This window comes from Neolamprologus brichardi, chromosome 19 (assembly GCF_056152115.1).
Source record: "Neolamprologus brichardi isolate AB-2024 chromosome 19, ASM5615211v1, whole genome shotgun sequence".
Taxonomy (NCBI): domain Eukaryota; kingdom Metazoa; phylum Chordata; class Actinopteri; order Cichliformes; family Cichlidae; genus Neolamprologus; species Neolamprologus brichardi.
In genome coordinates, this window is record NC_142122.1 from 3,655,380 (window position 1) to 3,678,156 (window position 22,777).

The following is a 22,777-nucleotide window of genomic DNA, read 5'->3' on the forward strand; positions in this document are numbered from 1 at the left end:
ACTATGCAGTTTATGAAAACTATGCAGCCCCTTCAGCAACTGAAGAATTTGAAAGTAAATTAAAAACAAAATATAATTTTACATTAAATAAAAAAGTTTTAAACCTAATTAAAATAAAACATGTCTTAAATTAAAATAAGTAAACTGTCATGTTTATTGCTGCCATAAAAAAAGTTAAACACATTTGGACAGTGAAGGAATGTCAGGATTCTTGCTCAGAAAAAGGATCAACATGCTCTGAAGTCAGAGCACAAAAACCTTTTTTGTAACAAAATATCGATTTCTGCTGTCCCTGTATCGATACATTATTAGCAAACAAAATATCACGATACTACACAGTATCGATTTTTCCCCCCACCCCTAATAGATGAGCTGGAGGAAGCTCACCTACAGTGAAGCTACAGTATTTTACTGTTTTTACATTAAGGCTTTGGTTTTTATTCTTTGCTGTAGCCTTGGTTCCCTCAGTGTTTTCCTCTCTGTTCCTCACTCTGTCTTTTGTCTTTGTATTTTGGTTTCTTTGCATCGCTTCTCAAGAAAGTCTGAGTTCAGATGAGCAACAGTGAGGTTTTAGTTCCAGAAAGGCTCATCAATCAATTCATCTTCTCTTTGTCTTTTATCAAAGCATCTGTTATGTTCCTGTCTGTGTTTGCTGCTTTGTTCCTGTTTGGTTTTTCTGCATATTCAGTGTTCTTTTGATTCTGGTTCTGGTTGGACTTTTGTATTTCATTTGAGACTTTTGATCAGCCACAATAATTTTTTTATAATGTTTGTGTTATATCACTCGACACGGTCCCTCATTTGACTTTCCTTCGTACATCAAGACTGTAGATGTGTGATAATTGAAACAATTTCTCAAGACACACTTAAAATATTTAGATCTGAAAGATATAACTGTTAATATGAGACGCCTGATTAATTACCAATAAATGACATTAAAACCAAAGGTCATGCTGGGAAATAAATGATCCCTCACAGGCCAAAGTTTCAGGAGAAACAGATTGTCTCACACCACGAATTTCCCAGTTTCACAATTAAAAACATTACAGGGCCACGTGTGAATAAATAAGTGATCACACTCAGTCACTCGAAGGTCAAAAGACAAGAAAATTTGCTGCATTTAGAAAAGAAATGAGGTGAAAACAAGAAGAGCTGAAAGTTGCCTGTGTTTTGTCTCCTTAGACTGCTCAGGGTCACTAAAACGAGTTTTTCTGATAAAATCAAAATGAAGTGAAGTATTATTTTTGGGCACTTTTGTCTCTGGTGTCACAGTAACCTGCATTTGCATCTTTGTCAGATATCTAAACCTTTGCAGACTGTGTTTCAAACACAGCATTTATTATTAGTGAAATTCACCAACAGCATTTTTGCACTGCATTCGTCTTTGTCTGCTTTGTGTAGTCTTTTTTTATTAAATCACTGAAAGCAGAAAAGCACACTGGATGATTTGATGTTCTTTTATTGCAGCCGGCACCCCGTGAGTGTAACAAATGCTGTTTCTGACCACGTGAAAAACACAACAGCGCTTCTGAGGCCACGATTAGCCTACTTTGAACGATTTGTGGACGAGTAAAACCCCTGGTGTGTTTGCAGGGTTTACTCGTGTGTGTATGTGTGTTTGTCTAATCCAAGCTTTAGAGCCCGTGTCCCCGCTCTGTCCGTCTGCATGCAGCCAGAGATTACTTGACATGATCTGGGACAGGTATATAGAATACTGAGGATTAGTGTACAGAGTACACTGTAGTGTGCATACTGTAGTATCTGCACAGGAAGAGTGTGTGTTTGTGTGTGTGCGTGAGAGAAAAAGAAAAAGCAACACTGAGATTAAAAAGTGTATCTGTATCTGTGAGCGCTGTGGTGTGTCGACGCACTCCTATCCCAGATTACCCTAAATTTATCTTTCGACTGCCGGCTGACTATCTGGCGTGACATCACCAGTGACATCACTGATGACAACACAGGATGTCCTTTTCTGATTGACATTTTAATCTTTGAGCTGCAGAATTTACAGGATTTGATAACAAAATTATTGAGTGGGGATCAGTACTCCGCAGATCACCTTTAAAATCATAAAGTGCTTTTTCCGTTTATGTTAACAGAAATAAACGGACACTAAAATGAGAGTGAGCCCACGGTTCTCAGCTGGAACAAAGTGGAGTGCCCACCCTGGTTGGAGTTCAAGGTGGGGAGGAAGTGGCAGATTGGTGCAGCAGTAGTAAAGATGATCTTGCCCTCACCTATCCACAAGTTTTAGGTAGTGACCAGAAGAATGAGATCATGGATACAAGCAGCAGAAATGAGCTTTTTCCAGGGAAAGTCTGGGTTCTCCTTTAGAGATAGGGTGACGTGCTCAATCATTCTGGAGGGGCTCGGAGTAGAGCTGCTATTCCACATTAAAAAGAGCCCGTTGAGGTCATTCATCTGACCCGATGTCTCCTAAGCGAGGTGTTTCAGGCAGGTCCCAATTGGTGGAGACCCACAGGCAAAGATGGAGGAGATACCTCTTTTTTTCCAGTTTGGATTCGGGAGACAGACACTATCTCTACTTTTAAGATTAGGCTTAAAACTTTCCTTTTTGCTAAAGCATATAGTTAGGGCTGGACCAGGTGACCCTGAATCCTCCCTTAGTTATGCTGCAGTAGATGTAGGCTGCCGGGGGATTCCCATGATGCATTGAGTTTTTCCTTTCCAGTCACCTTTCTCACTCACTATGTATTAACAGACCTCTCTGTGTTGAATCATATCTGTTATTAATCTCTGTCTCTCTTCCACAGCATGTCTTTATCCTGTCTTCCTTCTTTCACCCCAACCAATCACAGCAGATGGCCCCGCCCCTCCCTGAGCCTGGTTCTGATGGAAGTTTCTTCCTGTTAAAAGGGAGTTTTTCCTTCCCACTGTCGCCAAAGTGCTGCTCATAGGGGGTCATATGATTGTTGGGCTTTTCTCTGTATCTATGAAGCGCCTTGAGGCGACTTTTGTTGTGATTTGGTGCTATATAAATAAAATTGAATTGAATTGAATTGAATTGAATTGAATTGACTGCTGCCCCAGCGACACAGACCCGGATAAGCAGGATGGATGGATGGATGGATTAGGCTGGGTTTGCCATTGTCATAGAGAGAATTGGCCGTGTGTGTTACTCTGTATACAACCAGTTATGTGTCACAACTAATAGAGTAGGACAAGATTCGAAAACAAATTAAAGAGTCAGTCTTTACTGGGCCAAAAAGTAAAGAGGACGTCCATAAAAATCAGACAAGCAAACCCAACAAAGAGTACTCAGAGGCAACAACCAGAAAACAGAATTATAACACTAAAAAAAACTTCACATGGAGTACAAAGAGAATCTGGCACTGAAAGAGGGGAAGGCACACATTAAACTCACATTAAAAATGAAAGAAAAGAAACGCCAAAATAAAAGAAGAAAAAGACAACAAAGAAAAAGTAACTCAGGATTCAAAGTCAGACCTCACAGTATTGATATTGTGAGGTTATTAAGCTGAGATCAGTGTTGTGATGACATGGATGAAGGACTATATCATGCTTTTGTTGGACAAAATCGGCCGCTGCTCCTTGGTCACCTTCATATCGCCCAACATTAACATGTGTTGTTTTTTTTTAATACATTACTTTTGTATTAAACCTATTTTTCACTTGAATATCACAGCTGACTCACCTGTTGTCTGCACATAATGAAACCCAGCTGCAGAGGTGGTCTTGACTTCATACTGGGATTTTTAGCTTTGAATGTAATCATCGCTACCAGCCACAATAACTCCTTCAAAATAAGAGTTTAAATATGGCTGATAAGTTGGTGATCTGATTCCAGCCAGTGAGTCACAGGAAACAATCTTACTGAGTTTGGGGGTCCATATAAAATAATATCTAAGTGATATTAACCTGATTTTTCTTTGATTGCAGGTGATCCTGACAGTTTACCTCAATGACACCCAGCAGATGCTAACCGAGGTCCCTGTCACTCCAGCGACCAGAGTAATCGATGTGGTGGAGTACTGCAAAGAGGCCGGTGAGGGGGAGTGTCACCTAGCTGAAGTATGGAACGGGCATGGTGAGTCCATTCATCGGTTGATAATGCTTATTGATTAGTATCACTTAAGAAAAGCAGCACATGCTGCAAATGCAAGACATTAACTTCATGAAAGCTTTAAAGTGGAGCCGCCGAATGCATTATTCAGCAGCTGCAGACTCACACACAGAGCTGAAAAGTGGCATCATTTGATCAGTGTCAGTCGCCCTTTTAGGTGCTTAAATTCAGACTATCTTCTGTCACATCTCTGGTCCGGTGGTGGATGCTCATATTAAAACCAAACTTTTAAATAAGGAGGTCAGTGTAAGTACAAATAACCCCAGTAAGCTGTAAGCTCAGTTCTGCTCTGTTTAAGTCAGGTTCTGCTCTCGCCTCAGTGATGTCAAAGAGAGGGGATATCCCTAATATATCCCTAAAACAACCCGCTATTCATATTTTCTGTTAACTTATAATCATAATCCATCCGTCCATCTTCCGCTTATCCGGGGCCGGGTCGCAGGGGCAGCAGCCTAAGCAGAGAAGCCCAGACCTCCCTCTCCCCGGCCACCTCCAGCTTGTCCAAGTGAACACCAAAGCATTCCCAGGCCACCCAAGAGATATAATCTCTCCAGCATGCCCTGGGTCTGCCCCGGGCCTCCTCCCAGTGGGACATGCCCTTGAACACCTCACCCTGGAGGCGCCCAGGCTTATAATCATAATCAGTAAGAAATCTTGACCAAAGTTAGAAATCAGCCAAGACAAGACAGGATATTACATCTAGAAAATTAGCTGAACAGGACTGGACTATTCTCGCTGTGCATCTCTTTATGCATACACTCGTTAATCATAAAAAGTCCAGCTCATATAATTACTACTGGCAGTCTGTCTTTGGAGCATCGGAGCACTTGCATGATTATAATCTTGCATTAAGAGACAGGATAACCGACACGGCGTAACTCAGATCTGGGTCACTTGCTGTGCAGCTAATTATAAACCGAGTCAGACCTACAGTATGTTGCGGCTTCAGCTCGTGAAATCAAGAGCGCTGCGTGCTCCAAGTTTACTATATGAATAGACCAGCCCATCTCATTCACACCGAGGGCGTCCATTAAAGCGTGGCCCACATTCATTCAGTCATAGCTGTCGACGCGGTGATGCCCGCGCAGTAACGGCGGTGCGTTTGTGCGGCTTTGTGATGTGACTGAGCGGCCAGACAGGATATAAACGGCTCTAATACTACACCATGTCTTCGCGAGTGTCTGTGTGAAGCAGCACATAATAGATGGCGGCATAAATTGTGTGCCGAGTGTTGGTGCGTGACAACAGGCTGTGCCTCGAGGGCACAGCTGGCTTACTTCACTGTGAAAATATTGATTCTCTGGGTTTTTTTTCTGGCTTCATTTTTCCACACTAACATTTGCAAAAAAGGGTAAAAATAAATCCTTAAAGCCCTGCTCCACTCAGAAAGAGGTTTGGGGTTTTGTGCGTTTCATTGTCACTGTGCAGACAATGGTGATGGGTTGCTGTCTTGCATATGCTGCATATATGTTCCAAACCTTTCAATCCTACATGCGTGGCTTGATGCACAGCCAACAACAATACAGCTGCAATTTTGAATTCTTATTAATTATTCCAAAGATTATTCATTCTCTTATAAGGAGCTTTTGCACATCGTCTTGATGCATTCTCAATCATCCAGGAAAATAAATCTCCAAAAGTTGATTCTGTTCATCTGGACGTAGCGTTTGCACAGTTTGCACAGTTTGCACAGTTTGTAAAAAAGACATATTTTACAGTATCTATGTGTGGAGGATACGTTTATAGACAATTTTGGCCGTACACAACGTGCACAGGTAATTTTTGGAAACTAGTCAGTGAAATTATACATGTCGACCTGATAAAATTATAAAATTGTAAATTCTGAATGATCTCTTTCTAGCTCTATAACACAATAGTGTGACGTTATGTAATTAGTGGGATCTTTGTCAAATGTTTTCTCACCCTTCGTCTGTTCTCAGAGCGAGTTCTCCCTCAGGAGTTGTTATTGTTGGATCTCCTTCAGCAGTGGGGAGCCAGGAGGCCCGAGGTCAGCTTCTACCTCAGACACTGCCCTTCCTGGACACAAGGTACAGCAAAACAAATACACATACACACTGAATTTATTAAAGCTCTCAGTAAAAACTACGCTTATATCCAGCTGTTGGTGTTAAACCAAAAAAAAAAAAAGGATTTGGGGGTATAATTGAAGAGAACGTGGGAAAAACACGGTATAAGTCGTGTGCATGAAGTTTAGAGGTGAGTTCAGGGTCTCGGTCAGTAATTAGCCAGATAAGATGATTAGAGTTACATAATGGCAGGGGTGTGACGGCGAGGGGGCAGACAAATGCTGCTGAAACGCCAGGCGATATTCTGCCAAAACAACTCTTTGATGTGCTGGCAGCCATAAAGAAGAAGTTTGTGAAACCAGGCGGGCGAAATGACCCGATTTTCCCTCGTAAAGTTCTTCATCAACAAATGAGCGATTGTGTAACGTTTGTTGAGAGTTACCGGCCGAAGCATTCATCAGCAGGCGTGTACGGGCGTCACTGTCGCGCTGGTGTGTTTTTGTGCCGACGGGACAACCTCACCACCTGCTGGTTCCCGTCTTGCCCCTCAGTCATTAAAAAGCTCAATTATCATTCATTACAATCTCATTATTATCGTCTGTTAGCGAGCTGTGAAGTCTTTTCAGAAAAACGAATTAATCACCACCGAGTTTTTTTTCATCTTGGCTCAGCCCGTTAAAGCTTTCTCGTGTCTGTTGAGATTTTTTCATTATGGGGTCTGGATCTCAGATTTTATCCAGTCGCAGTTCATGTGCCAGCAGATCTGTGGTAACATAAAAAGAACAGCAGCTCGTTTGCTCTGCTGCTGTGGAGCGCTTCTCTCTCCCTGTGGTCCGCCTGCTTCTTTAGTACAGATGTGGTTTTGCGCTGTGAGCGCACGTAGCTACAGAAAGACTAACATCATCTGTGCTTGTAAGGGATGGATTTGTTGGTGCAGCCCCCTGCGGCAGCCAAACTGTCCCACACTTCTGCTGCCAGCTTGTGTTTGGCTCTGCACCTAATACAATAAAACAGCTTCTTAAATGAGCCAATAGCTCTCCAGGGACTGGAGCATCACATTACCCTAATGCATTACCTGCTCCTAGGCTAATTTAGCTTCATCTGCCCTCAGTGCCTTATTGAAGGTGCCTGTGGTGAGTTTGCACTTCCTGTGCAAGGATATCACTTTCCATCATCAAGACTTCTGTAATTAATCCACATTACCTAAAGATTATGGATCCTTCCATGGAGAGCAAACTGGTCTTATTTGAGTGGAACAGAGGTAACTTAATAGAAGCAATATGGCCCACACCACAGACTGTATATGAGTGATGGATGTAACCAATGTGTGCTTGGTTACATCCATGGTCCAAACAAATATGTTTGAAAGAAGGATATAGGCTAACGTTTGCAAGATGCATGCACAGGCTGTGAGTATCACAGAAACACGACAAGAATTTCACTGAGCAGTTTGTTAGTTCAGAAAACCAAATTATTTTTAGATATCTGTATTAAACTCCACCACTTGGTGCAGTCATTCATTCCCAACCCAGAGAAGCAACCCTCCTCACCTCAAAGGGAGCCATAGCTCATCATCAGACTAGGATACCTCCTGGATCCCTCTGAGGTGAGGTGCATGTCTGCTGAGTGGGAAATCCTGACACTTCTGGAGTGATTACATCAAAAGGAAGGTCTGAGCATTTCTTCCCAGACTGCTTCCCCGCGATAAGAGTCAGAATATGGATGGACTGATGGATCGATGTCCCACGGTGAAAACCAGAGTGTAGAGTACACAGTATATTTAGTTATTGATCTGCTTGATGTGAACTTTCTCTCTGCTGGTGCTTAAATACAATTTTAACTACTTTATTGAATGGGGAGTGCAGCTGTGGCTGCTTTATTGGCTGGAGGGGAAAGTTGGAGCTGCCTGGGATTAGCCCAGATTGAACCTGTCTCATCTTAGTAGATCTAAGATGAATCCTGCAATTAATAGATTCGACTTAGAGACTTTAGACTTAGAGCTTTTTATTGTCATTGTGCAGTTTCTTGCACAGCGAAATTGGGTAGCTGAACCACAAAGGTGCTAAAGTAAGAAGAAGAGAAACCAATATACAATGAATGCGGAAAATAAATAAATAATTAAATAAATAGAATAAAATAAAAAACAGTGTATATGTATACATATGTGAGTGGAACTATATACATGGTGTATGTGTAGGAAACATTGAAACAGACTGGGACCAAAATAATAGCACATGAGCCAAAAATATTGCACAGAACATGGAAAGACTGAGATATTGCACATAGATGATCAACAGCAGTGTCAGGGTGGATGTGTTGGGGAAGTCTTTACACACTCTTAGTTTGCATTAAGAGTTCTGACAGTTCTGACAGCCCACGGGAATTAAAAACAGATAAATACAGAGCTACATAATTACATGTAATTAAGTTATTTTAATGTATTAGGGAATTAATGAAATAGTATGAAGTAAGAGATCCAAAAATGTTGAATGATCAACATTAACATGAGTATAGATTTTTCCAATTTTGAGATGAAGAGGAGCACGTCATCAGCATACAAAAAATATCTTGTAGGGCACAGAATCTGTTTGAAGTGCTGTTGTACTATTATGGTTTCTTATGGCCAAAATTGACCAAATTTATAAAGCCCTGTCCAAGTCCAAACTCTTCTAAGACCTCAAATGAATAAGGAAACTCTACCAGATCAAAAGCCTTCTCTGCATCCAAGGACATAATAAGCTCCTGTATCTTATTCACTATAGAAAACTGGATAATTGTAAGTAATTTTCTCATGTTTGTAAGAGGTGCTCTGTTTTTAACTAAACCAGTCTGGTCTGATTTAACTAAGAGAGGGAGATAGTTCTCGAATCTTTTAACCAGGATTTGGGGGAAAGTTTTGCCGTCAACATTGCTTAAGCTAGTTGGGCGATAAGAGCCTCACTCGTCAGGGGGTTTATCTTTTTTTGGATCTCAGGCTAAATCAAGAGCGATGCCAGTTGGTTTTATAGTAAAACTTCACATCCATCTGTTTCCCCTTTTTTCTGGACTGACTCTGAAGTGACACCTTCTTGAAGCACAATTTGACCAGAGTGCAAAATGAAAAAAAAAGGAAGGACCTTACAAGATGGATGAATCGGACAGCTCCATGGATGGGTAGAATAACTCTTATAAAGATGAATATCCTGCCAAGATTACTTTATTCTGTTCACTTGTTACCACTATATATTTCTAAGATAGCAAAAGAGACTGAAAAAGACTTTTCTGAATTTATTTGGCAAGGGAGAAGACTGTGCAGCTCTCTGCAGAGGTTTATCCTTCCCTAACATTAGACATTATAATTGGGCGTGTCATGGCAGGCTCATCCATGAGTGGCTTTACTGTTATCTTAAACTCCTTTTGAGAAATGGGGATGTAATGCCTTTGATTTAGTAGGAGAGCTTACACGTAGAAAATAAAAGACAATCCAATTCTTCCAAACACAATGATAAGCTGGCGAGATATAAACAGATATAAATTGGTAGGAAGGATTTAGTTAACCACATTACCTCCTCCTCTCTGCCGTGAATTTGCTTGTATTTGGATCCTGGCGCAGAAAAGGTGTCAAACTAACAGCAGACCTGTTTGACGACAATAACAAACTTATGACCTTTGCCCAGTTTCAAAATACCTTTGGCCTTCCTCAGAAAGATTTTTATGCATATCTTCAAATTTGTCACTATGTGACGTCGCAAGATTCCTGCTCACTTCCAGGCTCCACAGAAAAATTATTGTGAAGTTTACTTTAAATAAAGGTTTTATTTATTTTACAACATCCTGCAGAAATAATATAATCACAATGCTGGGAATGTTCTCAGGATGATTTACAGAAAGCCTATGGTGAGGAGAAATGATCCCATTCCTTATTTCTAAGTAATAAATAAAGGAATTCAATATAAGATAATACATAGAAAATATGGTGTCCTGTGGTAAATCAAATACATTCCAACAGGTCACCCCCTAGGAATGTGTACTCACTGTTTTTGGGAATGCCCTTATATTTCCAAGTTTTGGAAATATGTAGTTAAAAAATAAGTGAAGTTGTAAAAAGTAAAGTTTGTAAAGATCCTGGGCAATTTTTATTGGGGCTGCCCAGTGATCTATGTGCTGACATTCAACTGAAGATATTAATATGTCATAATAATTAATTATGACATATAAGGACAGATAAGTGGATCCCGTTTTTCTTTTTGAGTGCAAAAAAAGGATTTTCTCTCTTTTTTTTACTATATTGTTATCGTTCTTTTTGTGAACACCAATTATGTCGTCAGTATTTGCTGTAAATATTCTCTATTTTGAAAATAAAGTGTTAAAATAATAATAATGATTAGTATGCGGTGTAATTAAGGCCGAGGCTCTGTTTCTGTGTGTGTCAGTCACATGTCTGCCAGGTCACAGGGCTCAGCGCACCCAGGTCACAGTTTTAATATGCTGTTTCAATATCTCTGCACACATTTCTTTTCATTGTTCATTTATATGCAGGAGGTCAGCAGCCTTTGGAGCAGAGCTGGACCACAGCAGCAACGGCAGAAAGTGCTAATGACAAGGTTGGTGCACGCACGCACACACACACACGCACACACACACACACACACACACACACACACACACACACACGAGGAACACGACAGGCCACGTTCTGCATCTCCAATTGGCTCAACCTCAACATCCAGGCTTTCATTGTCTCCTGAGATTTTCATTCTGTACAGTTACAGCATGTTTATACACACAGTGCTGTTTGTATATGTAACTACAAAAAAAATATATCATGCAGTTATTTAAGCATGACATATCAGCTCAGAGGTTTTATTTCTAAAACTGCAGGATTCATACTGATGTGCATGCACCAAAAGAATATTCTGATTTATTAAACTGGGATTGTTTCTGTTCCTCTGAAGCTCCACGTTAGGTTCAGGTTTGTAAAATTTCATCAAAACACCTCTGTTATAAAATTTGAAGATGAGGACTCGGTGAAGAGCTGCAGCACACAAACAAACACCCACAGCTTTGAGACCATCCATGTCAGTTATAACTTCCCTGATTCCAGATAACACACGGCCTCCTCAGGCCACAGCTTTGGGCTGTCTGTGGTTTAACCTGCAGCCAGTTTGGCACAGCGCCGTCATGGCCTGTGGGTTTTGTCATTGTGAGGTTCAGGTTATTTCTCCTGGTTTAGCTTCTGTTTAAGGTTTTGTGTTTTGCTTGGATTTTGCGTTCTTCGTGTTATTAATCCTCCCGCATCTTCTTCGTCGTCATCATTAGTCTCTCGTGTTTTGTATTTAGTTTTCTTTTGTATGTGATTAGTTTTAGCTGTGCCCCATTTCCCACCTGTTTCCTCTTCCATTGATTGCATGTCTGTGTGTTTGTATATAGCCTCAGTTTCCTGTTGTTTTTGTGTGTGTTAGTGCCCTGTGTGTGCTCTTTCCAAGAGTTTGGACTGTTATTTTTGTTGACTTAATTGAAGGTTAGTTTTCATTTACTTTGTTTTGTCTGTGAGTCCTGCATTTGGATTCTGCTTACTGCTAAAAACTGTGGCAAGAGCAACGACTGGAAAAGGAGGGAAATCGTACTAGCACAGAGGTGACAAACATGTAGCCCCGGGGTCAAAAGGTCACCTGGATGTCTTTGCAAGAATGGAAAATGCAGTTTTTTAATAAGCTGCACTACTGCTCCTGGTGATGTCATGTCAGCAGTCTTTTGCATACATAGAAATATCTGGAAAGTCAATTCTAGATCTCGAAAATGGTTAGAACTCAAAAATTCAAAATCAACATGTTTTTGCTTTTGTAGATTCGCTGTGATTTGCAAATGTAATAATAAATGTTGCTGAAACTGCACTTAAAAGATAACTCGGGCTGTTTTTGTAAAAGGATGATGAAATGATGAAAGCATGAAAAGACACGTTGGTTATCATGCAGCAGTTTTACAGGTCCGACCAACTTGAGATCAGATTGCACTGAATGTGACCCATAAACTAAAGTATATATCTGGCAATCTAAAAGGGTTAACCAAGCTTGTTTGTACCGCACATATTGGTGTTTCATGCATGGACAGAGATGGGCAGTAACGCATTACGCGTTACTGTAATCCGATTACTTTTTTCAAGTAACGAGTATATAAGGGATTACTATTGCAAAAACGGTAATTAGTTTACCGTTACTTTCCTGTAGGAACGCTGCGTTACTGCGTTACTAAAACCGTGATTTTTTGCGAGAATGTCTCATGACAGTGACGTAAGCGAGTGTGACGTTCGTGACAACAGCTGTGTGCAGATCAACAATGGATAATATATCGAGTGCAGGAGAGAGTATGAGCGTGCAGCGTTTAAAGCGTGGAAGTACTGACCTTACTTTGAGTTTGATTCCATAAAAAGTGACAAAAACATTAGTGTCCGTTGTGCGTGGGAAGAAAACTTCTTTTTACAGCGAAAAAAAACCCCTAAACTTCCGAGCAAGCACCGAGTAGCTACGACGTAATGCACACCTGCACCAGGGTAAACCTCTGCCTACCCCACTCCTGCTTTACAGGTGAAAATAGAGCAACAGGACCGCTAGTCTTTGATTTTATTTATTTTCTGCTGTGTTTTACTTGCATCTATTTGAAAGACTGAATGTAAACACACAAAAAATATTTTATTTTATGTGCTGGAATGTGCAGAAAATAGGTTTAAATGTTAAACAAATTTCTTCCAGTCAGAGAATGTTTCATATAATTTTTGCTTGATGCATAAAGTTAAAAGATTAAAACTAATAAAACAAGTTTTAAAAAGAGACTTTTCCATTTGATTACATTTTGTATGATGAATTATGCAGAAAAAGTAGAATTGGGCTGAAAGATCTATCACTTTATTACCTATTCAGGTTGTAAATCGTGTTTTAAAAAAGTAACTAAGTAACTAAGTAACTAAGTAATTAATTACTTTTGAAAATAAGTAATCAGTAAAGTAACGGGATTACTTTTTTGGGCAAGTAATCAGTAATTAGTTACTGATTACTTTTTTCAAGTAACTTGACCAACACTGTGCATGGACCAATAGAGATACACTAAGTGTTTATTGGTTAGCTTTACAGGTGGATTTGGTTAGTCATGCCCTCTGTTTGCAGAAATGTTCCTATAATTTATTTTGATAGCTTTTGGGTTTGACTTTCAAAATAAATGCAAGAAACAATCCCAGTCAGCGAAGGATAAAAGACATCTGGCTCTTTAAACTTTCCTTAATAGCATTTAATTTGAGGAATACAAAATAAACCCCGTAGTCGCAGCGAAGTAATTGTATGAGTGTGTCTTTGTGAGCCAGTATTCCCACACGTACAGCACAATGCATGTGCACGTTCGCGTGTATGTATTTGTCTGTGTGTGTAGTGCAGCGGATTAGCCGGGGGATTAGTGACAGTGGTGATTGAACTGTTCTACCAGGAACAACCACGCGAGCACACAAACACAGCACATGCACTATACACACACACTGTAATTGCTGTTTATAAATTCACAAAGAGAAAAAAAGGGTAATTAGTCTTTTGTCACCAGCCTGAGTCAGTCCTTCAGCTAACCATGTTTTGCTTTGCCAGCGTGCCTTATCCTGTTATCTTGAGGTCATGCAGTAAAAAGAGCAGCTGACCTCATGTTTGGTGCTTTTAATTTGTCACTAACAGCTATTTTGAACCATGCAAACCATTGTGTTTCAGCACATACTGCACATTTGCTTTGTATATCTGGGTTAGGCCTCGGCTAGCCAGTCATAGACTGTTTTTGTGCGTATTGGTGTTGGTCAGTCTGCTGGATGGTCAGCCTCTGTGTGTGTGTGTGGGTCAGTCAGTGAAGGTAGGATTAGCTTGGTCCCATGACATAACCAGGCTAAGAGGATTGCTAGTGAGCCAAACAGCTCCTCCTCCCTCTTCTCGTCTTCCTTTCACCTCACACACTCCTTCACACTCTTAAGGTCTCTGTGTTTCTTCGTCTTCATCCTCGAACATTTGCTTTAAAGCAAAAAGATCTGAGGCACAACAAGACAGAGGGGGTGAGTTTTGGTCCATTTCTTTTTATATGGGTGTGTGTGTGTGTGTTTGAAGCTACGTTGATGCGATTTCCACTTCTTTTGACCTTTTCACTTTAGATGAAACAGTAGAATAACTCCACCAAACAGAAGCCAGTCTGAAGGTGACTTTGAGTGAGTGAATAATTGTGTATAAGCTTGTTTTCTCCTCCTTAAACTTCTGAGAGATATTCTCTGACTCTGGTTGCTCTCACACACATTGGCTGGATGCTTTACGAGCAGTTTGTCTATGTGTCAGGGTGGAGCGTTTGGCCGTGTGTCTCACTGTGTGTCAGTGAATCACTGTGGTTTACATCTTGTGAAAACAGGGTGTGGCTTCTTCTTGTTTGACTGTGTTATTTTGTCTCTGTGTGAGTGTGTGTGTGTGTCAGCCTTACTTTGGGATTTGGAAGCGTGTCTCCGAGTTGGGGTGTAGCTGTTGGCGCTGTGTAATCATATCCAAAAGCGCTCACTCACTTACGCACACAAACGCACACCAGATGCTGTTTCTTGCCACAGGATGATGTAAAGATGACAGCGATGTGTGAAAGAGATCGGCGTGTAGTAGTTTTTAGAATTGTTATTCACTAATTACAGTGATTCATCTCTTTAATTTTTGACTACAACAATCCAGGATAAGTGAGTATTCCCTGTTTTCTTTAAAAAGTAGAGCAGACTTTGTCATTCTCCGACAAAAAAGGACAAACACATGAGCTCCAAGAGCAGCCTAGTAAAGTCAGTCGAGTAAAGACTAATTTATATTTGATGGTTATATTTTATCGATTGTAGTGACATTTTTTACCTGTATTTGTGGTTCCTGGATGAGGATTTTAGTTGTGATATTTTCATCTACGCCACAAGGTTTTCAGTCTATCCATCATTACGTGTGTGCACAGCTGCAGAGAAAATCATGTAGAGTTTTATTTATGCCTCAAACTGCTCAGATTTTTTTACCACAGACTTTACCACAACAGATGTTTGATTTGGCACAGATTTATTGTTATATTTTTTAGCGCCATTCTGACGCAGCATTTTCATTTATCTGAATTTGGGACCCGCAATAGAAGATGACTGGCTTGTGAGGCTGGGTTTGTGTCTCCTTCTGGTCTCAAACTGGTAATCTTTTGTGTGTAAGGCATATATATTAGGCCCCAATCACAGGAGTCTAGAGACCAGCCAGTGACGCCTTGACAATCACCAGTCATGAGGGATAAATATGTTTTCCCCAACTGGATTTTGGCGCTGGACTTTGCTATCAGTCATTAAGTGAAATTGGTTGCAAAAAGGTTTGTAGTACAGCAATGAAAACCTCTTTGCAGTTGTTTTGGCCACTAGCAGTTTGACCTGGTTGCCCACAGTTTGAAACAAAAAAACACGACTCGTCAAGCAGTAGTGAAACTGAGAAAGCTGTGATGTACCTTTTGAACTGTGTTGATTGTAGCAGAAAGCCACACCTTTCTCTGGAGCTCGGAGAGTAAATGGCGAGCGTTTGCAGACAGGTCATCGTGTGGATCAATGTGGATTATGGATCAATTTCACCTGGCCAGCAACCTCCTGTAGCCACTCACTGGTTACCGAATTTCACAGTTTTCCCCAGTAATCTTTGGTGGTCTGAAGCCTTAACTACTGCAACACGGAGCCACAAGTCAAAAAACATTGATAGACATTTACTTGTAAACTGAAAGTTTTTGAAGTATTAACTCTGTTTGCTGGTAGCATATAATCAGCTATTAGCAGTGTTGGGAAGGTTACTTTTAAAATGTATTCCATTACAGAATACAGAATACATGCCCCCAAAATGTATTCTGTAACGTATTCCATTACGTTACTCAATGAGAGTAACGTATTCTGGATACTTTGGATTACTTAATATATTATCATGCTGTTTACAACTACATGAATGTACTATTGCTGTGATTTATTACTGTTACTGAAGGTCCGTGGCTCCGAACCGTAGTAAAGGGACCTCTGGCTAATATGGTGGGTTCTGTGTCGGCTCGTAGCCGAAAACTAGCTTTACTTTGTTGTCTGGGTCACTTTGCTAGCGAGAGACAGAGAGAGGCGTTGAAAGGCTGCTCCAACAGAACTTACTGTTTTTGGAGGAAAACACGAACACGGTGTACAGTCGAGTCTTAATAGCTTACTTACAACTGGGCTCGTCAGGCTCTCTTCTTGGCTGCAGTGGTTATTATTATATTTACATGCTTCCAGCTCCCGTTTTTTCCTTTTCCTCGTACTTTTCCTTTTTCTCCCTCCCTCGCTCACAGACACATAACGTGTATGGCAGTCCATTCTCACTGCAGCACGGACTACACTGCCCATGATGCTACATTCTTTAGAGCTATACCTGTAGCATTCTACCTGTTAGCTTAGCACAACAACAACAAAAAGTCGCTCTCTCACCCAGGAAACACGCAGAGCGAGAGCGTCACCCTGTAACCATGGCAACCGTAACGCTGCCGCCTGGAACAACAGAACGTAGCTGTCAAACAAAACCCAAACAGTCCTGACCTGCCACAATATGAAACAGGGAAGTACCGCCGTGTAATCCATTTATTTCAACAAAGTAACTGTATTCTAAATACCACCTTTTTAAACGGTAACTGTAACGGAATACAGTTACTCATATTTTGTATTTTAAATATGTAACGGCGGTACATGTATTCCGTTACTCCCCAACACTGGCTATTAGCATACACCAACCTGGTCAGGACCCAGCTAGTTTCTAACAATATTAGGGAAAGGAGGGCATGGCTGTCTAATGACCAGTCCAGATGGGGCTGGTTGGGAAATGTGTCATATTTTTATGCTCGCATCTCAGGGAAAAAACAAATCAAGAGGATTTGGCATGGCTCTGAGTGGTGCATTTTGTTAGCATATACTGTCCTGCTGTAGTACTGATGCATAATAAATTACAGATGAAATTAAATTTTCATGCTGACATTAACTGCATCAGCCTGTGCCCTCAAACTGTGCCGCTCTTTGAAGGACTGACACGTACTCTAAATTAGAGATGGTCGCTGTGTTGTTTCACTTTATTCTGTTTAGGAAAAACATGTTAGCATATAGTTTCTCATCTGACTGACACAGTGCTAGTTGCTCAATAAATGAGTAGCTGTTACTACTTAATGCTGGTGTCTTGCAGGCCTTTCCTTTTGCAGCACACCCTCTTACAAACCTCGCCCCTGACCTCAGAGTAACCACGAGGGCCGTCACACACTTTAAGTTAAGGCACAGAATTCAGTTTGCTGATCCTGCTCTGTGTAACTCAACCCCATCCAGCTGCATGTGGGAGCGCTGCTGTGGGATATATTAAGCAGTCAGGTGTGTCTGAGCGCTCTTGACCAAACACACATCAGGGGATGTGTTGATTTAAATTAATATGAAGCCTTTCAAAGTCCAGGGTCAGGGGCGTCTGCGGACTCGAATTGCCTCCTGTGACGCAAGTCCAGGTGCTGCTGTGCCGAAGCTTCCTATACTCTTAAATTAAATGCTGTTAACTGCTTTGCCCAAGGACACAGTCGGGTCACATGATGGACAAGTTCAAAGATGAGCTCTTTCAGTTATAGGATGTTTGCAGCCACCAGGCCACCGTGCTGTGTGGATGTTGGTTACTGAAGCTCTTCTGATAACAGAGCTTTCCCCTTTGGTCCGGCCTGGGGCTTCAGGAATGTCTGAAGGCTGTTATTGTAGATTTAGAGAAATATTTTTACTGGAGGTGCACAGCAGATAGGCAGGGGATGGGTTTTATTACTGGAGGGACCTATGATCAGAACAATGTGTGTGTTTGTATGCATAACTTTGAGCACTGTTGAGAAAGGCAGTGTGCACACACTAAGAAGGTCAAATATCTCCATGTGCTTCAGATTATAGGCACGATTGCACCATGAGAAAGTAGTTTACAGCTGAAAAACACACACTGCTCAGGTTGCCAGGGTTGTCTGACACCAAATATTACTATCCAAGCCTCAAAGCCACCCCCTGCTGTCATCAAAGTAGCCCAATTTTGTTTGCCCTAAACTAGGCCTTCCCCACCAGTTAGAGCCAACAAAACTGACAACCGAGCAAAGCAGGTGAGCGCCCACATGGTTGAGATCAAAACCCAGATCACACACTCTACTGCCATCCAGGCATGTAGATGTTTAATCATTCCTTCAAGAAGGAAACGTGGCACAGCATAAAAAGCACGTCAGAAACTTCAGTCACCTTCAGATCACTGTTTTCCACCTGGACCATGAGTGAGAAAGCAGCTCCTCTGTCTATCAGGAGTCCACGGCACAAATTGCTCTTTTCCAGTCTAGAACCGCTTCCACATGTTCTCGCCAAAAACAAAGAAAATCAGGACAGATAAGTGGATCCAAACTTCTATTAGTAAATATTTTGTTCTCGTTATTCTGTAAATGTGGGCTGTTTCTGAAAAGACACCAAGACAGAACTGGCTCTGCACTGGCACAGCAAAGTGTTGGTGGAAAAGGGTTTTGACGGCCAAAATGTGGATCCTGGAGCCAAACAGAGCACCAGAACACCTCCATCTAAAAGCAAAGTCCAAATATGGATCTTTGAACATCCTCCTGTTGCATCTATAACACTGTATCCACAAAAATATTGAAGCTCTTTATTGAAATCTTTGTGATATGCATTGTTAAATGAGTGATGCAAACCTGAAACGGACTATTCGCCTGCTGTAAAACATTTAGAACAACAATACAACGATGCAGGCCGCAACAAGAAAACACTTTAAATGTAATTGATGTTTAGTTACAGAAGTAACTAAGTTAAAAGCTCAGGTATCTCCCTTAAACTTACCCAACTTAGAAGAATGCCCTGTGATCCTCTTCTTAAAGTGGCTGCAGACTGAACTCATTGATGGTGTTTCCATTGCAGCCTGCAGATACTAGCGTCAAGATTTCCATTTCCTTAAAAACCCAAGTAATTTTGCCAACCTTCCCGGAGTCACTCATAGAAAAGAGGTCACGTTTCAGTCAAGTTTGGAAAAACATTGTAAGAATTAAATTATTGGGAGATCTGAGCTTCAACTATTAAACTGTTAAAAGTAACATTTTTGCTATTTCTTCTTGGATATGTGCAAAATTGTCGTATCTAAAATGATTTTAGTGATTTTAACATATCTGTTGGCTGTGATTTCCATTAAAAGCAGGAGGTTGTGAGATTTTTGATGTCTTTGATGTTGTTTCACGAGCCTGAAAGAATAAAACTTAAATGTTCAAGCATACTGCATCTGTATAAAGCACTAAGCAACTGTTGCAGGGAAAATGATACAAAGTTTCCATCCGTTATAAAGAAATAACACTCACATCCTAAAGTACAACATGTTAAAATCAGTGTTGCTGGTTATAAATAGTTGACATAGCTCAATATACTCAATATACTAGACACACAGCACAGTCACGCCCATGGAGGGCTGCACCCAGAGCAGGAGGAATAACTAATGTGTGTTTGTCTGTGTGAAAGATGAAAATGTGTGATGCAGCATCTGAGTCACATGTCACTCTGTGTGTGTGAGTGAAAATATGACGCAGCAGCAGTCAGCTGTTAACTGTATAGTGTGTGCGCCATGCATACCACCACAGCCATTGATCATCTTCACCTTTTTTACACCGCACATCTGGAGCAGGAGGCAGAGGTTGATGAGAGCAGCTACTGCCCCGTCAGGCTGTGGTGCAGTGATTTTCCTTCTGAGAGAAAGTAGGAGAAAGAAAAAGGGAGGTGTGAGAGGAGAGAGAGGGAAAGAGAGTGAGAGAGGATGTCGCTGCAGCAAAAAGCCAGCTGCAGAGAAATGACAAGGACTGAGAGAAAGAGAGATGAAAGAATACAGATATGGAGAAAGACGGGGCTTAATAAGCTGAGAGAAAAGTGATGGAGGAGTGGAGACGGCTAGATGATGAGACTGGAAACTGAGAGCAATAACAGAAAAAGAGGGTGATACTGAAAGAAAACAGAAAACGAGGGAGGCGATGAGTTCCTTCTCTCGTTTCGCACCTATTTGTGTTTTTTCATGTTTACTGTGGCAGTTGAAAGCGGTGTCACATCGGTGGGATTTGCGCTCTGTAAAAACGTCACATGAGAACACACTAATAATCGAGAGTTTTTATGAGAGAGAGAGAGAGAGAGAAAGGAGGAGAAGGGAGGGTGTGTGGGCCGAGCGAGTGAGGGAGAGGGAGTGTCGTAAATCTCAGCACATCACCAGGCGGACGAGAGGGAAAGTTGTGATAAGGATCGCTCTCATTTCCTCCTCTTTAAGCGGTTCTCGTGCGAGCCTCCGGCAACGCTTTTCCATCAGAAACCATTAAGGTCCGGCGTGTCTCTGAGACGCTTGTGAGGATGGAGTGGAATGAGGTAGATTTGGTGCAGGAATTTACTGTTGAAGGACAATGCAGCAAAATTAAAGTGCGCTCCTGCAGGATCACATGGGACAGCCTGCAGGTAAATACAGCACAGCGGGATGCTGGTAGGAACTGCATGTTAACGTCAGCGGGGGGCTCGCAGCAGCACAGTCTGCAGGATGTGTTAGAGTGTTTAACAGCATGAGCGGCATGACACTGTGGTTAAGTGTCAGGTGAATTTTTAACTTTCCTGTAGCTGGAGTGCATGTTCCCATTTGAATCAGTGGAAAGCTAGAAGCTGAAGCATTTAGAGGACTTCAGTGGCAGGAAATCCCAGGAAAACTGTCTCACACACTGCTTTGACTGACAAGCCATCCTCAGGCTCAGTCCTGCAGACGGAGATTTTTAAACTGAGGAAGTCAGCAAAACTGCTCAGCGTGTTTACAGAGCAATACGTATCATGTTTGCTTTTCTGAAACCAGCTGCAGTCGAATCTTCAGAGCAGATGCTTCCAAAATGTATTTGTGATGGCTCCAAAAATGTGAAAAGTGCTGATGCATTGCAGGGTTCTAGTTTAGTACATCTTCAAATAACACACGTGTACTCCTGTGCAAACACTCGTGATACAAAAGCAATAGAAAGAAAACAATTACTTCTCTTGCTTAAAGGTGAAATAGGAGCAGGCTCGGCTGTGATGGAGAGCAGAGGCAGAAAAATGACAAAATAATTGAATGAATAATGTGAAAAATGGAACAAAAATCATACACGGCAGGAGAAATTTTACTAAAACATATTCAAATGAACAGCTCTAAAAGGTTCTCAGTGCTGGCAGTAGTAGGGTTGTTATGCATGGAGCATGAGGAAGAATGCTGGCAGCTCATCCAGGTGACTGTACGGGCATTAAGCTGTCCATCATCATGCATGACTTTGAAACTGACTGCTGGTCACTAGTGGGCATTTTAGGCTCTGGTTGCCTTGGTAAGCCACTAATGTATTTACCATGAGGTCATATATCAATCAGTGGCATCCTGCACTCTGTGGAAGTTGAGAGAATTTATCTCAGGTCCTGCCCACATTATGTCACTAGGTGCCTGAAATCTATATATGGTCTCTGGACGGCTTTATATCAGAGTACAAATGAAGTGTATACTCACTTTAGGTGATCAGAGCTGTGCCTGAGCATGTTTGACCCCCAAAGTCAGACCATCCATCCGTTCTGCCCTGTCTGACTTTAACAGGTGGGTCCGAGAGGACATGTTGTGCATGTTGTAACTATGTAGAACTTCAGCATTTCTGAAGTTTAACTGAAAATCGCCATGTTAACAAATTCATAAATCGATAAGGCCGATGTGAAACGACACCAATTAAAGCATAAATACATAAACTCGCGAACCTCACGATGCTCTGCAAAAGCGCTTTTCTTCATGATAAAAATGCAGAGCGTGCACTAAAAGAAGAACTGAGAGGAGAGAGAGAAAGGAGCGGTGGACAGAAAAGACTGAAGAAAGCTGTTGCGCAGTTTCAGTTTAGTCTGCGTGGAGGGGAGGCTATCAGGCTCAGGCACGGCACAAGACAAGTGTGCCTAGTCTGACTGCATCCTTCATCAACCACGTATGGTTACTGCATGTAAGCATAAAAACTCCTTTTTGCTGCTTGTCTGAAGCCCCACCCTGTGGTTCCATCTATGCATTATATGCATTTTAAAGAGATATCAGACTGAAAGGGTTAAAAAAATATAAAAATCTTAAAGTGTCTTATGCTGATTGGCTCTGATATCACTCTTGAGATATGAGAAAACAATGCAATTATTGTTGCACATCAAAGTGAGGAACCACAGGGTCCCAAAAGTCAGCAATTGGCTAATATGTGGCGACGCTGCCTGGAAAACCTTGTGTATTGTGCATAATGTCACTGTCTAACACATGATGTATTACAGTGGAATACACTATGTGTGCATTATGTGTCCACGGTCTATAGCGCAGTGTGGCTGTCAGGGCTATTAATCACCAATACTGATATTTAGCAGCACTAGTGCTGCCAGAGTTAGAGCTTCCAGTAGTTAAATTGATGATGATTTTAATTTGTTTCACTGATTTCACAACTTGTGTCATAACCCAAGGGCGCTGTTCAGGCTAATGGAGTTATTCATCAGCGCCTCCCTTAGTCACGGCGCATCTAAGTCTCCACTTAGACATCAATATTTTTTCACACATTTAACAAAATTTGCAGTGGC

The 22,777-nt window shown here is 41.4% G+C and overlaps 1 protein-coding gene across 5 annotated transcripts in view; it reads left to right on the forward strand.

The window, feature by feature from the left end:
- The window catches only part of LOC102791661 (apoptosis-stimulating of p53 protein 1-like), a 66,181-nt gene that overhangs the window by 13,830 nt on the left and 29,574 nt on the right, over positions 1–22,777 (forward strand). For 4 of the 5 annotated variants that reach the window (XM_087832783.1, XM_087832780.1, XM_087832784.1 and 1 more), the window contains exons 2-4: positions 3,922–4,069; positions 6,046–6,153; positions 10,651–10,715. In XM_087832783.1, coding sequence (XP_087688909.1) covers positions 3,922–4,069; positions 6,046–6,153; positions 10,651–10,715 — 321 coding nt within the window. Of the gene's footprint in view, positions 1–3,921; positions 4,070–6,045; positions 6,154–10,650; positions 10,716–20,405; positions 20,645–22,777 lie in introns of those variants that run through there. The other variant, XM_087832785.1, reaches the window with a different exon arrangement.